At 40.2% G+C, this 24,878-nt stretch overlaps 1 protein-coding gene across 3 annotated transcripts in view; it reads right to left on the bottom strand.

Annotated features, from left to right (window-relative positions):
• The window catches only part of mettl22 (methyltransferase 22, Kin17 lysine), a 131,966-nt gene that overhangs the window by 64,282 nt on the left and 42,806 nt on the right, over nucleotides 1-24,878 (bottom strand). For all 3 annotated transcript variants that reach the window (XM_053339292.1, XM_053339290.1, XM_053339291.1), the window contains exon 6: nucleotides 2,438-2,582. In XM_053339292.1, the coding sequence (XP_053195267.1) occupies nucleotides 2,438-2,582 (145 nt within the window). The remainder of the gene's footprint in view (nucleotides 1-2,437; nucleotides 2,583-24,878) is intronic.

Raw genomic sequence — 24,878 nt, 5'->3', positions numbered from 1 at the left:
TAATCTGGGTCTCCACGCAAGATCTCACCCCATGGGGTCAAAATGATCACAAGAACGGTGAGCAAAAATCCCAGAACCACAGGGGGGACCTAGTGAATGACCTGCAGAGAGCTGGGACCAAAGTAACAAAGGCTACCATCAGTAACACACTACGCCGCCAGGGACTCAAATCCTGCAGTGCCAGACGTGTCCCCCTGCTTAAGCCAGTACATGTCAAGGCCCGTCAGAAGTTTGCTAGAGTGCATTTGGATGATCCAGAAGAGGATTGGGAGAATGTCATATGGTCAGATGAAACCAAAATAGAACTTTTTGGTAAAAACTCAACTCGTCGTGTTTGGAGGAGAAAGAATGCTGAGTTGCATCCAAAGAACACCATACCTACTGTGAAGCATTGGGGGTGGAAACATCATGCTTTGGGGCTGTTTTTCTGCAAAGGGACCAGGACGAATGATCTATGTAAAGGAAAGAATGAATGGGCCATGTATCGTGAGATTCTGAGTGAAAACCTCCTTCCATCAGCAAGGGCATTGAAGGTGAAATGTGGTTGGGTCTTTCAGCATGACAATGATCCCAAACACACCGCCCGGGCAACGAAGGAGTGGCTTCGAAAGAGTTCCTGGAGTGGCCTAACCAGTCTCCAGATCTCAACCCCATAGAAAATCTTTGGAGGGAGTTGAAAGTCTGTGTTGCCCAGCGACAGCCCCAAAACATCACTGCTCTAGAGGAGATCTGCACGGAGGAATGGGCCAAAATACCAGCAACAGTGTGTGAAAACCTTGTGAAGACTTACAGAAAACGTTTGACCTCTGTCATTGCCAACAAAGGGTATATAACAAAGTATTGAGATTAACTTTTATTATTGACCAAATACTTATTTTCCACCATAATTTGCAAATAAATTCTTTAAAAATCAGATTTTAAGATATGATTTTCTGGATTTTTTTCTCATTTTGTCTCTCACAGTTGAGGTATACCGATGATGAAAATTACAGGCCTCTCATCTTTTTAAGTGGGAGAACTTTTACAATTGGTGGCTGACTAAATACCCACTGTACAAATCAGCTGTAAAAAAAAAATTGGTGTCTCAGTGTCCATCAAGTGATTGTAATGCCATTTGCAAGAATCCCAGATCAAAACAACAAGTCAGAGCCAGGAGGAGTGTCTGAGAAGTGTCAGTGACGCATGTGCACACACTGCTGAAAAGTCAAAGAGTCACGTCAAACTCAGCAGATCGCACCAGACAGGAAAGTCAGACAGGAATCATCATAAAACGTCAGGTCAACTATCAAATAAAACAACCCATGCAGACTCCCAATCATATTTCAGCAACAAACCCAAATAAAACTGACAGATAAAGACATAATTTATCTACGTAGCCTACTGCCCCACAATAAAAGCACAAAAATTAAAGAAAATTACCAAATCAATTAAATTTGAGCAAGTTAACAAAATCGGACCGTTGCTTCTGCAGTAATTACGGTGGCCTAAAGGCACTCATTTGGATTTGATTGGGTTGCTGTAATTACTGTATTAACAACTTAATTCAAGAGGCAGATTGCCCTCTCAGAGCACTCTCCGCTCCTCTGAACCGTGACGCAGTCGTACCGTGACGCAGCCACTCCCAGTGGAAATCTCAGGTCACTCAGAAGCATCCCTCCCCCACATAACACCTGCTGTCCTCTCACTAGGTCAAATATTCTTCCTCTCTTACTGTGGTTACAAGGCTACTCGTGCACGGCAGGTTCCTCTGTGGGGAGGGGCTTTGAAGGCAGGGCTGCATTGCAGCTGACAGGAAGGAGGAGGGACCTGGAAGTTCAAACTTTCTGGCTAAGTCCACTTTTTTCTCAGAACTACATACTGCAGCTTTAATGGGGGTAAATATTTATGCAATCACTTATTTTACATCATATATTTTTAATTAATTGATATTACTTTGTAGAAATCTGTTTGCACTTTTGTAAATTCTTTTAAAAAAAGCCAAGTTATATTGACCATGATTCCATTTATAGAAGCAATAACAGGAGAACTGTTTATAGACACTGTATAGAGCCTATCCAGTCTTTACACTACAAGTCACATTCTCCCATTCACACACACATTCACAAGCTGATGGCAGGAGCTGCCTTACAGGCTAACCTGCTCATCAGGAGAAGCGTACCATTCCCACACTACTGGCTCAGCTGAACTTCAAAATATTTTTGATCTAGCAAGTGAGATGCAGTTGAAAGTGCAGAAAAAACAAATAAATTGACCTTTGCTTTGAGATTACTTGAACATAGTGTTACCAAGAGAGGGGCCTTCCATACTTCAAATTGATTCATGTGTATTCACAGAATAGTTAATTTTTTACATTTCAGACTAATACATTCAAAGAGAAGGCATAAGGTAGCTGATCTGTACATACTTTGATCAGGATATCTGTTTAATGGCATTGTACCTGTGCAGTACACAGTTTTGGCTATGGTTGCCATGATGATGCTGGTTAAGCCTGTTCCCGCTCCCAGCTCTAGGACTGTTGCTCCTTTGAACATGAATGGCTTAGAGAAGATGAAGTCAGCCAAGAGAAATGCACCTCGCCATATCTGATGTGAGAAAAAAGAAATTGCATTTTTATTATCTTCTTAATATCAACTCATCCCCAACACAAACAATTCATGGTACAAAAGTGTTTCTGTTGAAATTACATCATTTCTATTCATATTATATAAATATTCAATCTTTTGAAGATTAATGAATGTAAAGCAATATAAAGCTCTTACTTATAAAATAGAATGAATTACATTTGGTCAACTAAAACTAATTATTTAAGTTTTCACTTATCTATTGAGGGTTTGACACATTATATAGTGCATGTTATATATGGGTCAATGACGTATAAGGATTTTCAACAGGTCAATTTTAAAATAATAAAAATGGGAATATATATTTTAGTAGCTCAAACATTAAGAATGTAAGGTACACATAAATTCATATTTAAATAGTAAATGAAGTGTGTTTTTTCATCTCAATGAATTAGAACTGACCTTAAAAAAGTCATGTGGTGCGAGCATGATCTATCTTACAATAAATGAATTTCCTCAACATGCTTAAATATTTTTTTTACAAGTTTTGAGTAATATAAAGTGTCTAGAAACAAACTATTTACATGTCTTTTGAGTTTTTGTAAATAATAATCTCATTTATGTTCTATAATATCACAATTGCCTTCTTAAATGTGTGTAAGACTTATTTTTCCTGTAAATTGCTTAAAAATGATTTAAAACATTTAAAAATACAATTCAGTTAAACATACTGTATTAATGATTAATATTACTGCCACAGAAAAGTGATATTTTACTCTGAATTTAATACAGTTATTGGTATTATTGGTCGCACCACATGATGAATGGTCGCACCAAATGACATACAGTAGACCTCATATCATTAAAAATCTATTGAAAGAAATAAAAAAACAATGACTTTAATACAAAATATAATTAAACCAGTGGTTTTATTACAATTTCCCACAATTTTTATAAACTCAAACATTTCATAAACATTTTTTAAAACATAAGTGCAGCACGCCTTCATTGCTTTGTCATGAACAAACTTTTCATTTAACTTGACAATGGAATAAGTCAATTTGGATTATTGACTCATTTAGATCAGAAATATTTATTATCTAGTCATCATCAAGCTGACTTGATTTTATATATTGAAATTTTTCCCTACTGTTTTCTTCATTTCCAGCTGAGACAGAAGTCATGCCATAAATCAATGGTGTATCACTTTGGACTATTGATATATTTTATCGAAAAGTATTGAGATACACCTCTTAATCATTGAATTCAGGTGTGTTATTCAGACCTATTGCCTCAGGTGTATGAAATCAAGCATCTAGCCATGTAGTCTGCATTTACACACATTTGTGAAATAATGAGTTGCTCCTAAGAGTTCAATGAATTCAAGCTTGGTATGTCAGTTTGTGAAATTTGTTCCCTGCTAGATATTTCACTGTCAACTGTAAATTATATTATTGAAAAGTGGAAATGTTTAAGAACAACAGCAACTCAGACACAAAGTGGCAGACCACGTCTAGTTCATCACAAAGATGGGGTTGAGATTATAAGCCAGGCCTTCTCATCCAACATTGATGTCTGATCTCAACAATGCTCTTCTGAATGAATGGACAAAAATTCCCACAGCCACTCTCCATAATCTTGTGGAAAGCCTTCCAGAAGAGCTGTAATAGTTACAAAACTCCATATTAATTCCTGTGGATTTAAAAAGGATATCATGAATGCTCTTGTAGGTGTCATGGACACATGGCCCAATACTTACTCTATACTCTATAGTGTAGATGAACATGCATACAAAAACTGTAATCCGTCCAGGTAATGAAAAACATACCAGAGTGATATGTACTTCATGGTGCTTTATTTTTGGCTTTTTACAGTTTTTACCTTTGTCTTCTCCTAGCAGGGTACACTGCTCTTACTGCAGGGTCAGAATTAACACACTGCCAATGGCAGGCAGTTTTTACCTTGCATGGGAGTGCGATCTGGTAAAATAGATTATAACAGTTAGAAATAAATAATGCTTTACAAATAAATGCATAATTGTCAAAGTGACATTGCTTTTTTCTCATGATATTATACAAAAATTAAACGTAAATGGTTGCTTCTGAAATCTTAGAAAAAATGACTCAAATTGCATACAAATATATTCCAAATAATACTAAAATAAAGGAATTAATGTAAATAAATCATTGACTGAATATAAAAGTTTCTAATCTTGGACATATCTGTCATTGAAAACACTCTGCAATGGTTGCACCACATGATATTTGGTTGCACCAAATGATATTTTCAAGTTCAGTCAAAATTTACAGGCACAGATTTGACCACCTAAACAAAACAAGCTAGCTTGCCACAAAAAGGTTACTATGAAATTTATATTCAAAATATATATTTGTAGAAATAACGTAATATTTATTGTTTTCTTGAGGTCATACCACATGATATCAAAATATGGCAACTACATACCAGCCATTAAAAAGCTTAATTTTTTCCATATTTGAGAAAGGGGTACAAACCTGCTTGTTGCATCCATGGGTCCTTGGCAAACTAGTGTATGATGCAGCATCCTGCCTTTGAATGATTTTCATCATAAAAGTCCCAGAGTGGTTGTTTTGTTGTGGTTGACGGTCGCACCACGTGATATTTTATCACTTTAAATAACAGAAAACGTACTAATAACTTGTGGTTTTTGAAAACTTAAAGTGAATACATATAAAGGAAAGCTACTACATATATATGGTATTTTTTTATCCATTTAAACCTTTTTCTAACTGAATAAAATGCAATCGGACTGCAAATGTAGGCGTCATGTCATTGACCCACATACAGATTAGAATTAAGAAGTTATCTAGGTTAGGTTATCATATTTCTTGAGAACTGGGCAAAGACTTCTGGCAATGTTCTGGCAACTGTTCTGGCAATAACACAGTGATTACACAGAAAAGTGACTGTACAGTAAAATGAGCTATGCAGGCTATATTACCTGCTTGACCTCACATGCACATCTATTTCTACTCTTACATATTTATACTCTCATATACAGTGCATACTGTAAATTAGATATTAAGAACCAATAGAAAATCTGGACACACTTTTGACTGGTAAAGTGTGTATTTTAACTTAAACATTCATACATTTTCACCTAATACAACAGTCAAGTAATGTCAAGTCCCAAATGAAGCCTGACACAAGGTTTGTGAGAGAGATTTAAACAGTGGATTTGCATTTGCATTTGATGCATATATACACATATATTTGATGCTAAAAAGACTGTAAATGTGACAGATATCCGCTTGATAAACACACATGACAATGCATTTTTGGTTTGTATTGGATACTTGGATATTTTTTTCTGACTGTATAATGGACTGTACATGTCCACAAATGAAATGTTTTCTTGCTGTAATCATTCTTCTTTTTAATACTGACATTAGGTATTGTAGTTCTCCATTCACTTACATTGTAAGTGAATGCAGAACTACAATACCTAATTTGTATGATAGCCTAATGATGCAAAAGTAAAAATCAGTCACACTAAAAGTAAGTAAGTTCATGCATTTGTTCCAGATGGCACTGAAGTTAAATGCACTAAATACAATAAATGGGTTTAGTTTAGATTTTTTTTTTAAATGGAATATTCAGACCAAACAGCCTTTGTCTAAGTTGTAAATCTTAAATATGTCCTGTTTCAAAGTCATTGACTTTACTGTAATATTATTTTCATTTATTTGTTTCAGAAGGCACTAAAGTCAAATGCACTAAGGGCCTGATTTTTTGATTGCGTTTTTGTTTGTGTGCATTTTGCGCGTGATCTACTAAGAATAACAGTGTAAATGAAAACAGGTGCAGACAGCAGTATTTAGACAAGGGTTTTGTGTCTTAATGGAGAGTTTGGACGGGCAGAAAGCTGCAAGCGCAAAATGAAATGTGATCAGGTTCTAGTGGAAGAAGTTAAGTTGTTCTGCTTTTTTAAGTAACCCTCCCAACCCTGCACACAAATATATTTACATTTCTCTGAAATGCTGTTCACTAAGCTTAACAGGTTGACATGAAGCAACGTCTTTGCTCACCCATCTGTTTCACTATCCACATCTATCTACCTACCTACCTACCCCTTCCTTCTTTCTATGACAACCATCAGTCCACTCTGTCCCTTTAACTACATCTGGCCATTTGTATATCCGCCTATATTTATGTAGCCTACCTATCCATGTCTATTTTACTCCATCCATCAACCCTGTCTATCAAATACAATTCCATCAATCTATCTATATCTATCTATACCGCAAACTATGCATCTATCCATCTATAATTGCATCTGACACTATTTGGCTGAATTTCTAATCTAACATACTTTCCTCACTTTGGCTAGCCTGGCTAACGCCAGACTCTACTACAGTTGAGGTAGGGTCTGGCGAGGAGCCGTTCATTTCCTCGTATCTGAGGCGGGATCAACGAATGTTGATCAAATGCTTCTGTAAACTACTGGACAAACTTACAGCCAATCATATCAATGATAGACGATGACGTATTCAGAGCCTGTAGGGAGCAGCGTGAACACTTCCTTTTTATGAAGGAAAAATCATGTAGCGCAACTTTTTGTTCTATTTTCAAAGTGAACTTGCCTTCCAATTTATTTAGCACACAATCTATTGCTGCTTTGAATTGTTGCTGCACCTCTGTGGCCGCCATGCTGGATGTAAACAGAGTCGCTCTACTGGCACCATTGCCTTGAGCCCGCCTCCCTGTTCTGTGATTGGTTCCCTATCTCAGGCGAAAAATTTGTCTTTGTGGCCATGCTAACTTTCTGAGCAAAGTGGAATGTCGCTCGAATGAGAGCATGGGTTTACCCAGGCTACTCTTTGACATGTGAAACATTCAATTCAATTCTAAGTTTCCAGTAGGATTGAAAGCACCACACTAAGCAAGATTGTGATGGAGACATGTGCACCCCTAACCTCTGTACTGCGTGAAGACTACTTGAAGGTACCGTAAATTCCGGACTATAGAGTGCACCTGGTTAAAAGCCGCATGCTCTAATTTTAGAAAGAAAATCAATTTTGTACTTGTACAAGCCGCACCGGATTTTAAGCCGCAATATATTGTACGTAGGGTTAGGGTTAGGGTTAGGGTTAACACCACCCCCCACCCCCCAGCCCCGCCATCGGCCATCACGATGTTTTGCTTTCAAAATCATGTCTTCTTACTGTAAACATGTTTTTGGTTCTCTGTTCAGACATAAAAGTGAAAAGAGTAGATGTTGCTCTTTACCTTTTCTGCGTGACAGTTTTGCGATGTCTCTCGCCTTCATCAGAAGTGTCTCACTGTCAACATCTGCCAGTGTCAAGCAGAAAGGTAAAGAGCAACATCTACTCTTTTCACTTTTATGTCTGAACAGAGAACCAAAAATACGTTTATGAGATATTTACACAGAAAGATATTACACGTGAGGATTTTTTAACTTTTAATTTAATCCGCATGGTAACATAAACAAAAACTGCAAACATCGAACAGTGCCTGAAAGTGCATGAACAACATTCTAATTGGCCTCCATAACGACTGGTAAAAATTGATCGCCTTAGGCCTATTCTCTTCCTCCTGCGCACTAAAAACGTGAAAGTCCTCCAATTCAGTGTCTCAGGACCTCATCACTCACTTCAGCAGCCTCTTCGTTGTCGCTGTCACTTGAGCGCACGTCCTCTTCATCCCGCAGAAGTCCAGCCTTAAGAAACCCGTTGGTGATAGTGGATGTTTTAACACGGCTCCACGCATTTAGGATCCACTGGCAGACTTGAGTTAAAGATGCTCTTCGCATGCGGCCTGTTTTGGTAAAGGATTTCTCGCCGCTCGTCATCCAAGCCTCCCACTCATGGCGCAGTGCCACTTTAAATGGCCGGTTCACACTGATGTCCAGTGGCTGCAGATACTTAGTGGTGCCCCCAGGAATCACAGCTGGAATTGAGTTTGTACTCTTGAAGGCAGCTTTCACTGAATCTGTTATATGGGCCCTCATGCTGTCCATAACAAGCAATGCTTTTTTTCTGTGAAAAAATCCCCCTGGTCGCTTGGCGTAGCACTCTCTGAGCCAATCCTTCATTAGGCTCTCCATCATCCAACCTTTCTTATTGACTTTCACCACAATTTCTTTTGGGAATTTTTCCTTTGGCATTGTCAGCCGCTTAAAAATCACCATCGGTGGAAGGCAGGTCAAACGTCAGCGGTACTTCATCCATACTGATGATATCATCTGGCCCGATGGAATTCTCCACTATCTTTGTCTGAGTGAATGAGTGGAAGTTAGCAAGTTTTTCCTTGTAGTCGGGAGGGAGCTGCTGACAAAAAGTCGTCCGTGCTCTGACGGACAGGTCTTTTCGTTTCATAAATCTGAAACACCATGATGGCCCACCTCTAAAGTCTTCAATTTTCATTTCGGTGGCGATTGCTTTAGCCTTCAGTCTGATCTGCACAGTGGAAACACCGCGGCCGCCTGCTCTCTGTGTGTTAACCCAGTCTTCCAGAAAGTTTTCAAGTTTGGGCCATCTGCTATGATTACCTCTGAAAGCTTTTGTCGTTTTTTTGCATTGACTCAGTTCTTCACGCTGGCGTCTCCACCTTCTCACCATCGATTCATTTATGCCAAGATTATGTGCAGCAGCTCGATTTCCTTCTTCAACCACCAGATTGATCGCCTTTAACTTAAAAGCCGCATCATATGCTTTTCTTCTAGCTTTTTCCATGTTGAGAGTCAGTACAAATGACTGATTTACAATAATAAAGTGCGCTTGATTTATCACACAATTTCATTGGACCTCTGTGAACTACTCATCAAGTGTATTGGTCTACTGTTACTGGGCAAAATGTTTTGGGTGCCACGGGAAAAAATAAATAAACATGCATTAGCCGCACCGTAGTATAAGCCGCAGTGTTCAAAGTGTGGGAAAAAATTAGCGGCTTATAGTCCGGAACTTACGGTAAATGACTTTAATTTTGAAATAGGTTATGCATAAATACAATTAATATACTGTACTGAATATCACATTACCTATGTTCATAAAATCAGCATGTTGAATGATATACTGTGAAAAATGTCTATTACTCAATGCAACAATGAAAACGCACACATATAATTGTGTGATTCCCTAATGCTGTATTTCTTTTGCCTGATGACATCCTTGTTAGTAAGCATGGGTACTGTAAAATATGCAATATGACAGTTTTGGTATTAAATACATGTATGATGCTCATTCTATGCATGGGATTCAATATGATGTTGAAGAAAGGATCAAAAAAGCATTAATTCACAAACATTACCATGACCCTATCTTACTTGTGGTTCAGACACCATCAACTGAGTTCGAGTTTGTATGCAAGTGCAGGGACACAGGGAAAAGTGTCAGATGCTGGTGTGTTCACCTGAAACCCTATCGCTTCTTAAACCTGTGCACAAGTCAAAGAATCTTTAACTACCATCTGTCAAGGGCACGCTAGTGTTGTTTTTGGCGGCCTATTTTACTTTTAGTTTTAGTCTAGTCTTTGTGTCGGTCATTTTAGTTTTTATTAGTTTTAGTCATGTTCATACTCCTTTTAGTCTAGTCAAGTTTTAGTCGACGAAAAGTCTGAGCATTTTAGTCTAGTTTTAGTCAGAATTGTCCCTGACTATTTTAGTCTAGTTTTAGTCAGAATTGTCCCTGACTATTTTAGTCTAGTTTTAGTCAAAGAAAACTGTATTAATCTCTTTTCAGTAATGTTATTCTATCTAACCCCGTCAATATAGTATAAGTACCTAGTGGTAGAGAGATGAAACTGTAACCTCCTGGAGGTGTTATTTTAAGACTGGTTGTCACAAATAACAACAAAAACAATAGTCCAGAGAGGTATTCCATAAAAGTGGTTAAGTGACAAACTTGGGTTAGTTAACCTAGAGGGAGAGGTAAATCTGATAATAGAAGACCCCAGTGGCTTCAATATATTAGCTAAACAAAGCCAAAGGGTTCATCTATTAGTGAATTTACCCCTTCTCACGAGTTTACTTAGCCAGGTGCCAAACACACCTCATACTGCGCTCCCGCCTGGACACAACCATATATGGTCAGCACGTGCATATTAATTAGCCATGTGCCCTCTGTGGAGCGGCTACAAAGTGACAACAAAGACAAGGGGGGAGGGCGGGGGGAAAGAAGCGAGATACACAGCGATATTGGGCAATAAATCAGTCAGAAAAAATATCTTGCATTTTAATAACCTACAATAAAAACTAAACAAAAAAAACAAAATATTTTCGTCTCGTTTTTATTTGTCAACAAAATGGGATTACACATTTTATTACTGTTATCGTCACGTGACCAGCATTTTCGTTGTGTCTCGTCTCGTTTTCGTCACGTGATAAAGGTTCGTTGACGAAGATATTTCGTCATAATTTTCGTTGACGAAAGCAACACTAGGGCACGCCATGTTGTAGACAACACATTTGGAATTCTGGCCAATCGCTTCAGGGTTTTTAGGACAACTATCTGCCTGGATCCAGACAAGGTAGTCACTATTACTTTTGCCTCTATGCCTACACAACTTCTCACACCACCAGAGATCTGATGCCTATGTACCAACTGGCTATGTGGATGCTGAAGATGCCAACCACCAACTCATCGAAGGCACATGGAGGAGAGAAGGAGCACTTTGGTCAGTGTCAATTGGCAAAGCAAGAAACCCCACAGTGCAAGCAAAAACACAACGGGACTTTTTTTTAAAGATTTTTTTGGCACAGAGAGCCTTTATTTAACAGTAGACAGACAGGAAACAGGAGAGAGCAAAGGACCTCCGGCCGGTATTCGAAGTATGTGGCATGCGCTCTAACCACTCGACCACCTGCGCGCCCAACAGGCCACTCTTTGCCAATACATTGTGGAGTGTGTCATGGCAAGAAGACACGATGTAGATTCTGGGGATCCGTCATATTTCCTGGTCATCACTAGGAGTCAAGTATTAACTAACTGTTTTTAGTGTGAGTGTATGTTTAACTTGAACTCCACAATGTGAATAAATATCATTTTACTTCTTATTAATGATATAACATTTCTTGCAAACTAATTTGTCAGTATTCACATAAGTCAGTTGCTGTATACAAACTTTGTATAGTGGTGTTTTTCTTTTAATAATAACAATAAAAAAACTCCCTTTGAAATCACCCACCACAATCTACCTGCATGTTGTTACAAGAAATACTTGGCCCACAAATTTTAAAATATAAATAAAAAATTCCTTTCAAAAACAAATGAACAAAAAATGTGTTCTGCACCATTGACAGAAACATTTGAGGTAGATAACTAGTATAACAGCACATTAAAGAACAAACAAACTTGTAGTCATGTGACTAGGCAACTGACAAAATGCTTAATTTAATTATGTCATCAAGTTCTTATTCTAACCTATTCATTTTCAGAATTTAGCATTCTTAAGAAGGACATTGGTGCTTGGGGTGTTGGGGCCTTGAGGACCTTTTGGGGGATTTGCTGTGCCTGGTACACAGGACAGTGAGCAGGCAATGGATTATAGGGAGTATAAGGCCTAGCCTGTGATGAGTGCAGCCCTGTTTTCCTCCTCCACTGTCACAGAGACAGAACTAGAGGATGGAGTGCTTGATGGATGTTGTGGTAATCGTCTTCTGCTTCTTCCATTGGTCATGTCTGTTGGTTCTTATAGCTGTTGATCCTGTGTCCTGAACTTACACTCAGTGTGGATTCGATTAGCCTGTGCATCACATGAACCTTTGAAAAGTCCAGTTGTTGAAAAAGCCATTTCTTTTTTGCAGAAAGAGATTTGTGGCCACTTCCACTGGGCGTGGGCTTTAGAAGTTTTCCATATTGTGTTCATAATATCGCTGTTCGTGTTTTCACCTCATTCTCTGAAAAAAAAAGAATATTGAAATCTCTCGCCCTCTCTTATCACACGTGTAGTTGAATAGCCATGTCCTCAACGCACTTTGCCCTGACATTTCTATCATGGTATGGATGTGAGGACATATCGTATAGGCATGAATGTACCTGCCACATTTCAACTAATCTGGCCTCCATGACCCCAGTCCAAACAACACGATGCGGAGGTACCGGCATCGACGACATGCTTCCTCTTCTAGTCATGTTTTAATTTTTCACATAGGCACTGTGAGGGAAAATCCACTGATCTCAGGTGAATCGGCTCGTAGCTCTGCTTCAGCTGTGCACTAACCTCACGAGGGGCGAACAAAATATGAAACTGACCAGCAGATTGCTGGTCGGGAGGGGCAAATCGGTGTATACTGCATACAACATGACACACGACACACTATTAAACTGAAATTCAGCCTGACAAAAACTGGGAAAAATACAAGCTTTTTTTAGTTGGCATGAATTCAATTGCAACAATTACAACAATAAAAGGGCCGTCCACACTGAGAATGATAATGTCCTCTAAGTAGAGGTGTGACGCATGCACTGCGCACTTGTATGGAGAAATAAAAAGAAAACCAGAAGAGTTCAGAGGTGGGTGATTCAGTGTGCTGATCAGAAGTATTTCAGACACTAGCATTTTTGTAATAATAAAGATTTGCAGCGCGTCAGACTGTGGTGAGAGTGGAGTAAGGGTCACATTCAAATAAATAAATAAGACTGATTGACTCTTCATCAAATTGCTGTGAAAGTGATTCCAACAATATTGTTATCCTCCATTGTTATCATTATACAGTCATGTGAAAAAATTAGGACACCCTATGAAAGCCTGTGTGTTTTTTGGGGTTTTTTTTTTACATATTTGGACATATGGATATTTAACCACTTAACACACGCCCCTGTTTTTTATGTTGTTAGCCTAAACGACATGCCCAAGTTGTGAGCAGCACAGATCCCACATAGTTTGAGACTCAGAGATGTGTCTGGTATCATTGGAAAGGAAACACTCTCAGGATTCTTGTAAAAGTGTCTGTGTGATTCTGTGACTTACTGACAAAGAGTGGCAGAGGTTACAATGATGGGGTTGTTTACTCGCCCATAGGCAGGATATAGACACAATGAGGCCACAGCCACAGGTCTTGGCTTCATGCAGTCCAAATTTGGAGTCAAAAGACCAAAAGATGAATTTTTCTGAATTATTTTTCAACAGGTATGTCCATGCGTTTTCCTTAGGTCCTTTTTGGAGACTCCAAATGGACACTTGGTTACCAAAGCTGTATAACCTCAATCAAACACCGATAACTTCACATCCCCTTTGCCTACAATCAAAATCTCGGTCTCTAATGAAAGCTGACGCCATATTATTAGGGCCCGAGCGCTGACCAGCGCGAAGCCCTATTGTTTTTGCCATGATTATTATTCTTTTTTTTCTTCTCTCCCAACAACGGGCTTTTTGCCCCCCTGAACGTGCCTTAAAAGTCACCAAAGCTTGCACGCAAGCCAGACTTGGCGAAAATTTTGATATTTTATGGTTTGCATAAATGGGCGAGGCAAAATGGCTCTCTAGCGCCCCCTACAAAATCAATAAAAGCGAGCCCCTCGTGACAGATTGACATAGAGAAACGAAACTTGGTACACATGTTCATCATGCCAAGACGCACCAAAAAGTCTCTTGGACACATACCCTAACACCAACAGGAAGTCGGCCATTTTGAATCAAAATATTGATTTTAATGCAAATTGTGGCATCATATTTGAACGCACTACTCCTAGAGATTTCATCCCATCCACTTCAAATTCAAACAGAGTCATCTTGAGACATTGGAGATGAAAAGTTATCAAAAGCTTTTTCCCACGTCATTCCTGGTTGCCGTGGTGACGCGGCGAATTTCGATGCTTCGCCATGAAATTTCAAACCCTCATAACTTGACTCCACATGGTCTCAGCTTTTCCAAATTTCAGATACTTGTTCAGTGTCCTGGTCTGAACACATGTACAGTCTCATATTTAGTGACAGTCATAGCGCCACCTACTGGCAACAGGAAGTCACTTGCGTCATTTGTACATTAATTACTCCCATAAAGTTAAGTATTTCGACCTGAAATTGACTCAGCTGAGACATAAGACCTTGGTGATGCCACATTCTGCAACTCGTGACCCATCATCAAATACTGTTGCCATGACAACGCATTCAACGCCATGAAAATACGATTACAGTTTTCAGAGGCAAAAGATGCCTCCACGGTATCGAAACTCAACACACACGTCTGGAGTGGGGTCCTTTAACATCCTATATACTTCAATGGGATGGGCGTGACTAAATGGCTCAATAGCGCCCCCTTGAATATTTCAAAATTGAACCTCAGCCTTCCCGATTGACATAGAAGAATGAAATTCAGTAGGTTTATGTATCATCTCCAGACGCACAAAAACGCCATTTGGACCCATACCCTAAGTCCAACAGGAAGTCGGCCATCTTGGGAAAAATGCTCAATTTTGGTGAGTTTTTTGGTCATTTCTAGGCATCATATTTGAACAAACTAGTCCTAGAGATTTCATCCCATCCACTTCAAATTCACACAGAGTCATCTTGAGACATTGGAGATGCAAAGTTATCAAAAGCTTTTTTATGACTTCTTCCTGTTGGGCGTGGCTGTGCAAACCATTTCGATGCTTCGCCATGAGGCAGGAAGTCCTTATAACTCCTACAGACATTGTCCTGTCTACACCAAATTCATCATGCATGTACAGGGTCCCGCCCTGAACACATCTATGCATCAATACTGCGTCAAATACACAGCGCCACCTACTGGACACAGGAAGTCAGTCTCATATGACAAACATTATTCGATTTACATTAAATTTACAGGATGTGTTCTCCACATCACACACTGCAACATGACATATAATTGGTGGGTGATCTCTAGCGCCACCTAGTGGACACATGCAATGTGACTTAGCCCCATCACACAGTGTTCATTACAAGCCCCGGTGCCAAGACGTCTACGTGCCCGCTGTGTCTGCCATGTGACTGCAGCATGCACCGACATGCGAGTACGGGGCGGTGCATGGGGGCGCGAGGGCCCGTTCATCACTGCTTGCAGTTTTAATTATTATTATTATTATTATTATTATTATTACATATAACCATATTTTTTTGTTTGGCCATATCTATCTATCTATCTATCTGTTTATTTTGCTATAAGTCATATGTCAAGTCGAAGAAGAACCAACCGTGTACCAAAATGCCGAGTGTGTAATGATATATGGTTCAACACTTTTACGCACAGGGCGCACGCCGGTTGCGCTTGGAGTTTGTTTATGGACAGCCAAACTTAATAGCTTAGTGTCATACACCGTTGGAAACCTCTGACTATTGGCTAAAAGGTTATCAACTTCATTTCACCGAATATTTCCATAGGCTGGAACAGCAGTCAATCAAAGCCATGTCATCATTGTTGTCAGTCACATGTCCTCATTGGCTTTGGAGACATGTACTGCCTAAACCTAAACACCGATTGGCTTGTGTGTGGTGTCGTCAGAAGCAGGAGAGGCTCACGGTCGTAAACATCTAGTCACGTGTACTCTGAGATGGATGTGCAGGTCAGGAAATGACGTAAACGGACCGTATATGGTTTGTTATTTGTGTTATTACGTTACGTGTTGGACTAAATACATGGACATATTTTGAGAAAGTATTCCGGTTTTATGGAAACGGATTTCATATTTCACAAGAATGGATACTTGGCGAGCTGTACAGAAAGTCCTGAGTCATAAGATGATCGTTGTGGATAAAGGGAAGACTTTGAAGGTATGTAGGCATTATAGCTTTTCTTACTTAGCTCAGGGGCTAGCCGAGCTAATCGCTAATACTATTACGGCTGTGAGCAACCATATAAGTCGTGAGTGGTCTTGAATGAATCAGGACAAAGCTTTCCAACGATGTACGGCATGAATATATATGTTTAAGGGTTGGTGTTTAAAACATTCAGAAGAACTTGTGGCTACCTCCTAACATCCGTCCCGTCCCGTAGACGGAACAGCGTGCGTTAAGTGGTTAATATCAATTTTAACAATACTGTCACATTCAAGTAATATTCAATATAAAATATTCAACTAAACAATTAAAACTGAAGAGAATACTTTTTAAAACTCTCTGTAAAATGTAATTTAAAAAAAATGCAATTTCTGGTGAGGAATAAATTAGGACACCCCCACATTCATTCCCACTTAAAATGGCTAAAATCACACACAGGTGTATCACAAGAAGTGCAAATGATCAGAACATTGTTACTCAGCATTTTGAAGGAGGCTTGCCCTATTTAAACCTCAAACATTTAGTTTGGTGTGCCCCTGACTGTTGAAATGAGAGTGAGCACCATGGTGAGATCGAAAGAACTATCTGAGGCCTTCAGAAAGAAGATTGTAGCAGTTTATGAGTCTGGTAAGGGATTTAAAAAGATCTCAAAAGAATTTGAAATCGGCCATTCCACTGTCCGGAAAATAATCTACAAGTGGAGGACATTCAAAACAACTGCTAACATGCCCAGGTCTGGCCGTCCGAGCAAGTTCACCCCGAGAGCAGACCGCAAGGTGCTTAAGGAAATCACCAAAAACCCTAAAATGTCATCACGGGACCTACAGCACACTCTTGCTACTGTTGATGTGAAAGTGCATGCCTCTACAATCAGAAAACGACTACACAAGTTCAATTTTCATGGGAGGTGTGCAAGGAGGAAACCTTTGCTGTCTAAGAAAAATGTGAAGTCTACGTGAATGTAGACAAAGACCAGGACTTCTGGAATAATGTTCTTTGGACAGATGAGTCTAAAATTTAATTATTTGGACACCAGAACAGACCGGCTCACCATCATAGAATCCACTATGAATTCTACTGTGTATCAGAGGGTGCTTGATGTGAGACCATCTGTAAAAAAATTAAAGCTGAAGCGGAACTGGACCCTGCAACATGACAATGACCCAAAACATACCAGTAAATCCACCAAGGACTGGCTGAAAACTAAGAAATGGAAAGTCCTGGAATGGCCGAGTCAGAGCCCAGATCTTAATCCCATTGAGATGCTGTGGGGTGACTTGAAACGGGCTGTACATGCAAGAAACCCCTCAAACATCTCACAGCTGAAAGAATTTTGTGTTGAGGAGTGGGGCAAAATTTCCTCATTTCTTAATAAAGAACTGAGTGTTTAACAGGGTGTCTTAATTGTTTCACATGACTGTAGTTGTGGTGTGGACTCCTCCATCCACTCGAATTGGAACAACATTTAAAACTATTGTTACGGATAGGTTTGGATTTCTTTCCTTTTGGTATTGGTTGAGCAGAGCTGGGTGGGAAAACCTGAGAGGTGGCAGCTATGCGGGTTATTGGTTCTGTGGTGACAGGTCACTTCCTGCTCATCGGTTTGGCGGGAATGATTGATTTGATAATGGATCACAGCTGAGCAGCTGGGGGAACACACAGAGCATGGCACCTGAGGAGAGAGGCTGTGAGGCTGCGTAGAAGTCAGACGGGAGTCGGCAGCTACCCATCTGTCTCGCTCTCCACAACTACACACACACCAACTGAACTATCCTCGCCACCACGAGCGGGCTGGGGGCTCACAGGAGCTGCGCTGAGGTTCTTCGGACCACTGAGGGGAGACGTCCTCACGGGGGGGTCCAGAACGTCCCACGGCTGCAATAACTGCTGGTTATCGTTTTCTCACCCTTGCACGCGACCATGTGCATGAGCCCACGTGCACGCGACCACTTGCATGCAGTGGTTGTTGCTGCGCCATTACTTTCTCTTCGCTCCTGAAGCCGTTCTCGGAGATATGAGCTTGACCGAGCTGAGGAGGAAGGGGGAGGGGGCTGTGTGCGTGAGCAATGATTGACAGTTGTCAGACACTCCATCAGACACAATCCTGGCTCAGATTGGTTCTTTTTGTCCGGTGGATTCTGGCAATTTGCAGTAGGAGCAATAGGGGGGGCTAAATGAGCCTGTTTTTTTTTTTGTTTTTTTTTACAGATTACTAGTTACTTTTATAAGACTTACCAACTGCAGCTTTAACTAAAATGAAAGGTGTGAAAACAGCAGGCCCAGAGGGAATTCCCATCAACATTTATAAAGCCTTCAAGGAGAAATTATCACCACCACTCCTTGAAATGGTTAATGAGACATTTGAAAAAGGCTGCCTCTCCCCAACTCAAGTTCAAGTTCAAGATATCTTTATTGTCAATATTTGTTGTAATCATTGCACTGAGGTATTTGTGCTGCTGGACCCTCTCTACAGCTTGGTCATTGATCAACAGGGGAGTGGTGGCTGCACTGGACTTCCTAAAATCAATCATCATTTCCTTAGTTTTGGAAACATTAATGATCAGAAAAGACGACTTGCACCACTGTATGAATTCCTCCACTATGGGGCCAGGCACAAGGTCGGCAAACTTTAGAATATGACACTTCTCATGTGAACTCTGACATATGTTCGTGTATAACACACTGCAGGGTGCATTAATAACAGTTATCCTGAAATAAGAAAAAACCCTCCAGATGTGATTCATATAGACCCATATCACTCCTCAATTCAGATAAATAATTAATAGCCAAAGACTCAAAAAATACCTCCCTTCCTTAATAAACATTGACCAATATCAATATCACAACCATTCACACTAAAGAGGGGCACCCATAAGGGGTGCCCTCTCTCTCCCATGCTGTTTGTGCTCACAATCAAGCCACTAGCCATAGCAATCAGATCACATACTCAGTGGGATCAAAATTGGGGGAACTGATAACCGCATAGCACTTTATGCAGATGACATAGTCTTATTTGTAAAAAATCTTGCAGTGTCACTTCCAGCAATTAAGAAACTTATTGAAGAGCATATTGAAGCATATTTTCAGGTTACAAGGTACATAACTCCAAATCAAACATGCTTTTTCTAAACAATCTGAAAGACTAAACACACCGGTCCACACAGATTTGAATAATTCTCCTGATGGTTTTAAATACCTTGGAATAAAGATCGGACCTAAAATTGAAGACCTGATCCCAACAAACTATGACCCAACCATAACATCGCTAATTGAGTCAATTAACAGATGGACCCTACTCCATATCTCTCTTATTGGATGTATTAATATTGTTAAAATGAACATTCTACCGAAATTTCTACATCTATTTCAGTCCCTACCATTAAACCCACCACCCTCGTTTTTTCCTAAAATCAAGAAAGTCATTACAAACCTTATCTGGAAAAACAGGAAACCAAGGTTGTGATTGACCCTGCTGTATCTTCCATATGAGAGAGGAGGTCTCAAGCTTTCCAACCTAACTTGGTACTATTGGGCATCCCAAATACGAAATGCAATGTGCTGGTTCTCGGATAAATCCCTACCTTGGGTGGAAATTGAACACAACTACTCAATTACCACATATTTGTTTTCTGACTCTCCAAAGGAGCTAATAGAGAAATACAAAAATCCATTAGTTAGAAACACAATTGAAATCTGGTTTAAAGCACAAAGTTATTTAGGTATAGACCAAAAATGATCCTTCTTTACTCATACCTGGCAACAATGACCCTGGGTTCAAAATATGGGCATTACTAAGATCGGTGACTTATATGATGACGGCATCTTTATATCTTTTGAAGACCTAAAAAATAGACATGACATCCCTTTAAAACATTTTTTCAAGTACTTACAACTCGGAAGCTTTTTAGCAAAGTCACAAAACCAGTCACTCACATGCTCTGGCCTCAATGAGCTGGAAAAACTAGTAGTTCTCAAAACTAACTCACAAGAGTCCTCAGAAAAGAAGAAACCAACCTGGTGCGATCTAGATTCGGAAATTACAAACAATGACTGGCAACAAATCTGTCAAGCACAGAGTCAAACGGTAAATACCACATTAAGACTCCTGCAATAGACTCCCAATGACCCTGAAACTCAATAACACACACAAAAAAATTATTATCCTATCTCTCCTTCATGCTTGGACTTCCTACAATATTTAGAACATAACCAGATGTAACTCACAATACATTGATATGAAGAAAAAGATAAGAAATCAAACATTTATTTTACATGTGAACCAGCTTTGTATCTCATTTCAACCCAATGACTTTGATTTGTAACATATTTCCTTTTGCTTATCCATTTTATATATATATTTGTTTTATTTATTGTAGACTCTAACTTCTGATTCCCTGTATATAGCTCAATTATCATCCATTATTTTTAGGGACCGAGTCGAAAAGCAAGAGGGCGAGGACTCCAGTGGAGTCCTGCCCTTGCCTGGAGGCAAGGACCCCATTATTTTTGTGTTGTTTATTATTATTATTATTATTATTATTATTATTATTATTATTATTATTATTATTATTAGGGACCGAGCCGAAAGGCAAGAGGGCGAGGACTCCAGAGGAGTCCTGCCCTTGCCTGGAGGCAAAGACCCTATTGTTTTTGTGTTGTTTATTATTATTCTACCGCCTCTTTGAGCCTTAATTTGACCCCCTAAACCTGCTCCAAAACTGCTCCAAAACTGATGTGCGTTCCAAATATGGAACGCACCTCAGGTCTGGTGAAGAATTCGAGAAAATGGAAAAACAAACAATGTCGAACTCTCTAGCGCCACCTAGAAACACTAAAACGGCCAGTACGCCTGATAGGAATGTCGTAGAGAGATCAACAAATCACACACTGACACCCCTGACCTAAATCCAACAGGAAGTGCACAATTTGCTGTTACATGTGGGATTTTCAACGATTCTTGGCCTCCTACAAACATTATCTTGTCCGAGGGCGTTCATCGCGGCGGCTTCAAACTTAAATAGCTGACTTAGCACACCCTGCTGCACAAAAGTTCTGTACAACTTTGTCATTACTCATCCGGTTTGGATTTTAGAAAAAGTCAAGTGCCCAAGAACCCTCGCTCCCATAGACAATGAATGGGAGGAGAGTCTAATGCCACTTTGACCCTAAATTTGACCACCTAAAAATGCACCAGGACAAACCAAATTCACCAAGCACATGAGGCCTGGCCATTGATTTGATAAAATGGAAAGATTAATCCCAAAAGTGCCAAAATGTGCTCTCTAGCGCCACCTAGAAACACTAACGGCCACTACGCCTGATAGGAATGTCGTAGAAAGATCAAACCAAAACTCAATTGTTTGTCTCATCAAGACCTACAAATCACGCACTGACACCCCTGACCTAAATCCAACAGGAAATGCACATTTTGCCTTTTAAATGTATGATTTTTGACAATTTTTCAGGCATTTCAAAATATATACATTATTCCTGCATACTTTCATCTACAGACTCCATTCAAACGTCAAAATGTAGCCACAAGTGTCATCTATAGATGTGTGTAATGTGGTCTGGCTATGTTTTATACTTTTTGATCTGCAGACCCACATGTGCACCTTGTTCCTCTCCCATTCAATCCTAAATCTCCATACTGTCTGCGCATGCTCTGTCCTCATGCTGTCCAGTCGCCAACTACCATGGCAACGACTGTGTGTGTGTGTGTGTGTGTGTGTGTGTGCGTGTGTGTGTGCAGCTGGCTCATTTGTGCTGTGCAGTCATCCTGATTCATTCAAAAGGTGTCTCAGTTTTCTGTTTCTAGTTCAAGTTTATTGATTGTATTATTATGTTTTTAGATATCTGTGCAGTCTGTCAGCTATTTCACTGACATTGCTTTCAAAGTCTAGATCAAACCAAAGTACAAGAGCATGACCTACAAACATATCTACAGGTTTCACTGGAAATAAGTTCCTCTCCTGTTTGACTCAAAGTGTTGGCAGTTAATTTAAGTTGCAGTGTCCGATAAATACCCGGGTCTGAAGGCATCTAAATGCTCCTGACGGAAACCTTTCCGCTTCGCCACGGCCCGACGTACGCAAGGGGGCGAGGTCCCGTCCAACGCTACTTGCAGCTTTAATTAGGGCCCAAGCACTACACAGTGCGAAGGCCCTATTGTATTTGTAGAGATTATTAGGGCCCAAGCACTACAGTGCGAAGGCCCTATTGTAATCGTAAAGATTATTAGGGCCCAAGCACTACAGTGCGAAGGCCCTATTGTAATCGTAGAAATTATTATTAGGGCCCAAGCACTACACAGTGCGAAGGCCCTATTGTAATCGTAGAAATTATTATTAGGGCCCAAGCACTACACAGTGCGAAGGCCCTATTGTAATCGTAAAGATTATTATTCTTCTCGTTCAGTCAAAATAAATGCCTTTTTGACAGCCTAAACGTGCCCCAAAACTCATTTTGGATTTGGTTGCTTCGTAGCGATATGAGGAATTTTGACATTTCGCCATTACACAGGAACTGCTGGCCAAATGGGGGTCCTGCACCCCTTTACAAGATTTAAAAAATTGAGCCCCTCCCTCCAGATTGACGTAAATGAATGAAATTTGGTACACATACGTATCGTGTAAAGACACACAAACAAGTCTCTTGGACCCATATCCTCACTCCAACAGGAAGTCAGCCATTTTTAATTGAATTTTCGATTTTGGCACTATTCGTTTCCAAGCACTATAAAGTGCGAAGGCTGTATTGTATCTGTAGAGATTACTATTTTTATACAAAACACACGCCTTTTTGACAGCCTAAACGTGCCCCAAAACTCACTAAAATTTGCACGCATATCACACCTGGTGAAAAATTTTATATTTTATGGTTCGCCAAAATGGCCGTCGCAAAATGGCTCAATAGCGCCCCCTAATGAATATAGAAATGTGAGAGATTGACGTACATTAACAAAATTTGGTATATATATGTATCATGTCCAGACGCACAAAAAATTCTCTTGGACCCATGACGTCATTCCAACAGGAAGTCGGCCATTTTGAAAAATATGTGCGATTTTGGCGATTTCCACACCTCGTACTTTAACGAACTTGTCCTAGGGATTTAATCCGACCGACTTCAAATTCACTCACTCAACATTTTGAGACATTGGAGGTGAAAAGTTTTCAAAAACGTTCTAATTAGGGATCCGGTTTGGGCGTGGCGGCACCAACAATTTCCTTCACCATTCGATCCTTCGCCATTAAACAGGAAGTCCTTATAACTCCTACAGACATCGTCCGATCTACACCAAATAAGCCACGCATGTAGAGGGTCCCGCCCTGAACACGTCTAAGCATCAATACTGTGTCAGCTCCATAGCGCCACCTACTGGACACAATAGCGCCCCCTTGAAAATTGAACGACTCGACTTCAAATTCACTCAGAAACATCTTGAGACATTGGAGATGAAAAGTTCCTAAAATCTTTCTAATTAGGGATTTGGTTGATTCGTGGCGATGTGAGGAATTTTGATGAAATTGAGCCCCTTCCTCCAGATTGATGTACATGAACAAAATTTGGTAGACTTATGTATCATCTAAAGACGCACAAAAAAGCCTCTTGGACCCACACCCTCACTCCAACAGGAAGTCGGCCATTTTGAAGTGAATTTGCAATTTTGGCACGATTTGATACAATTTTCACACCACGTACTTTAATGAATTCCTCCTAATCCAACCGACGTCAGTTTGACTCTGTGTCATCTCAAGACCTTGAAAATACGTCGTGGCAAGTCTCGCTCAGTAGTGGCAGGGCGGGGGAGCTTGGGCCCGATCATCGCTGCTTGCAGCTTTAATTAGGGCCCAAGCACTACACAGTGCGAAGGCCCTTTTGTAATTGTAAAGATTATTAGGGCCCGAGCGCTGACCAGCGCGAAGCCCTATTGTTTTTGCCATGATTATTAGGGCCCAAGCACTACCAGTGCGAAGGCCCTATTGTATCTGTAGAAATTATTAGGGCCCAAGCACTATACAGTGCGAAGGCCCTATTGTAATCGTGCCGATTATTAGGGCCCGAGCGCTGACCAGCGCGAAGCCCTATTGTATCTGTCAAGATTATTATTAGGGCCCAAGCACTACCAGTGCGAAGGCCCTATTGTATCTGTAGAAATTATTATTATTATCGTTCCTATAAAGTAAACGCCTTTTTGCCCCCCTGAACGTGCCCGAAAAGTCACCAAAATGTGCAATCATGTCCGACCCGGCGAAAAATTTGATATTTTATGGTTTGCATAAATGGGCGTGGCAAAATGGCTCTGTAGCGCCCCCTAGAAAATTAAGAAAAGTGAGCCCCACCCCTGAGATTGTCGTAGACAAACGAAAGTCAGTACACATATGTATCGTGTAAAGACACACAAAAAAGTCTCTTGGACCCATACCCTCACTCCTACAGGAAGTCGGCCATTTTGTATCGAATCTGCGTTTTTGCCGCGATTTCGGCGATTTCCACGCATCGCATTTGAGCGAACTCCTCCTAGGGATTTAATCCGACCGACTTCAAATTCACTCAGAAACATCTTGAGACATTGGAGAT

This window comes from Scomber japonicus, chromosome 18 (assembly GCF_027409825.1).
Source record: "Scomber japonicus isolate fScoJap1 chromosome 18, fScoJap1.pri, whole genome shotgun sequence".
Classification (NCBI taxonomy): domain Eukaryota; kingdom Metazoa; phylum Chordata; class Actinopteri; order Scombriformes; family Scombridae; genus Scomber; species Scomber japonicus.
The sequence above is the reverse complement of the archived record's forward strand: the minus strand, read 5'-3'. Positions and strand labels throughout refer to the sequence as shown.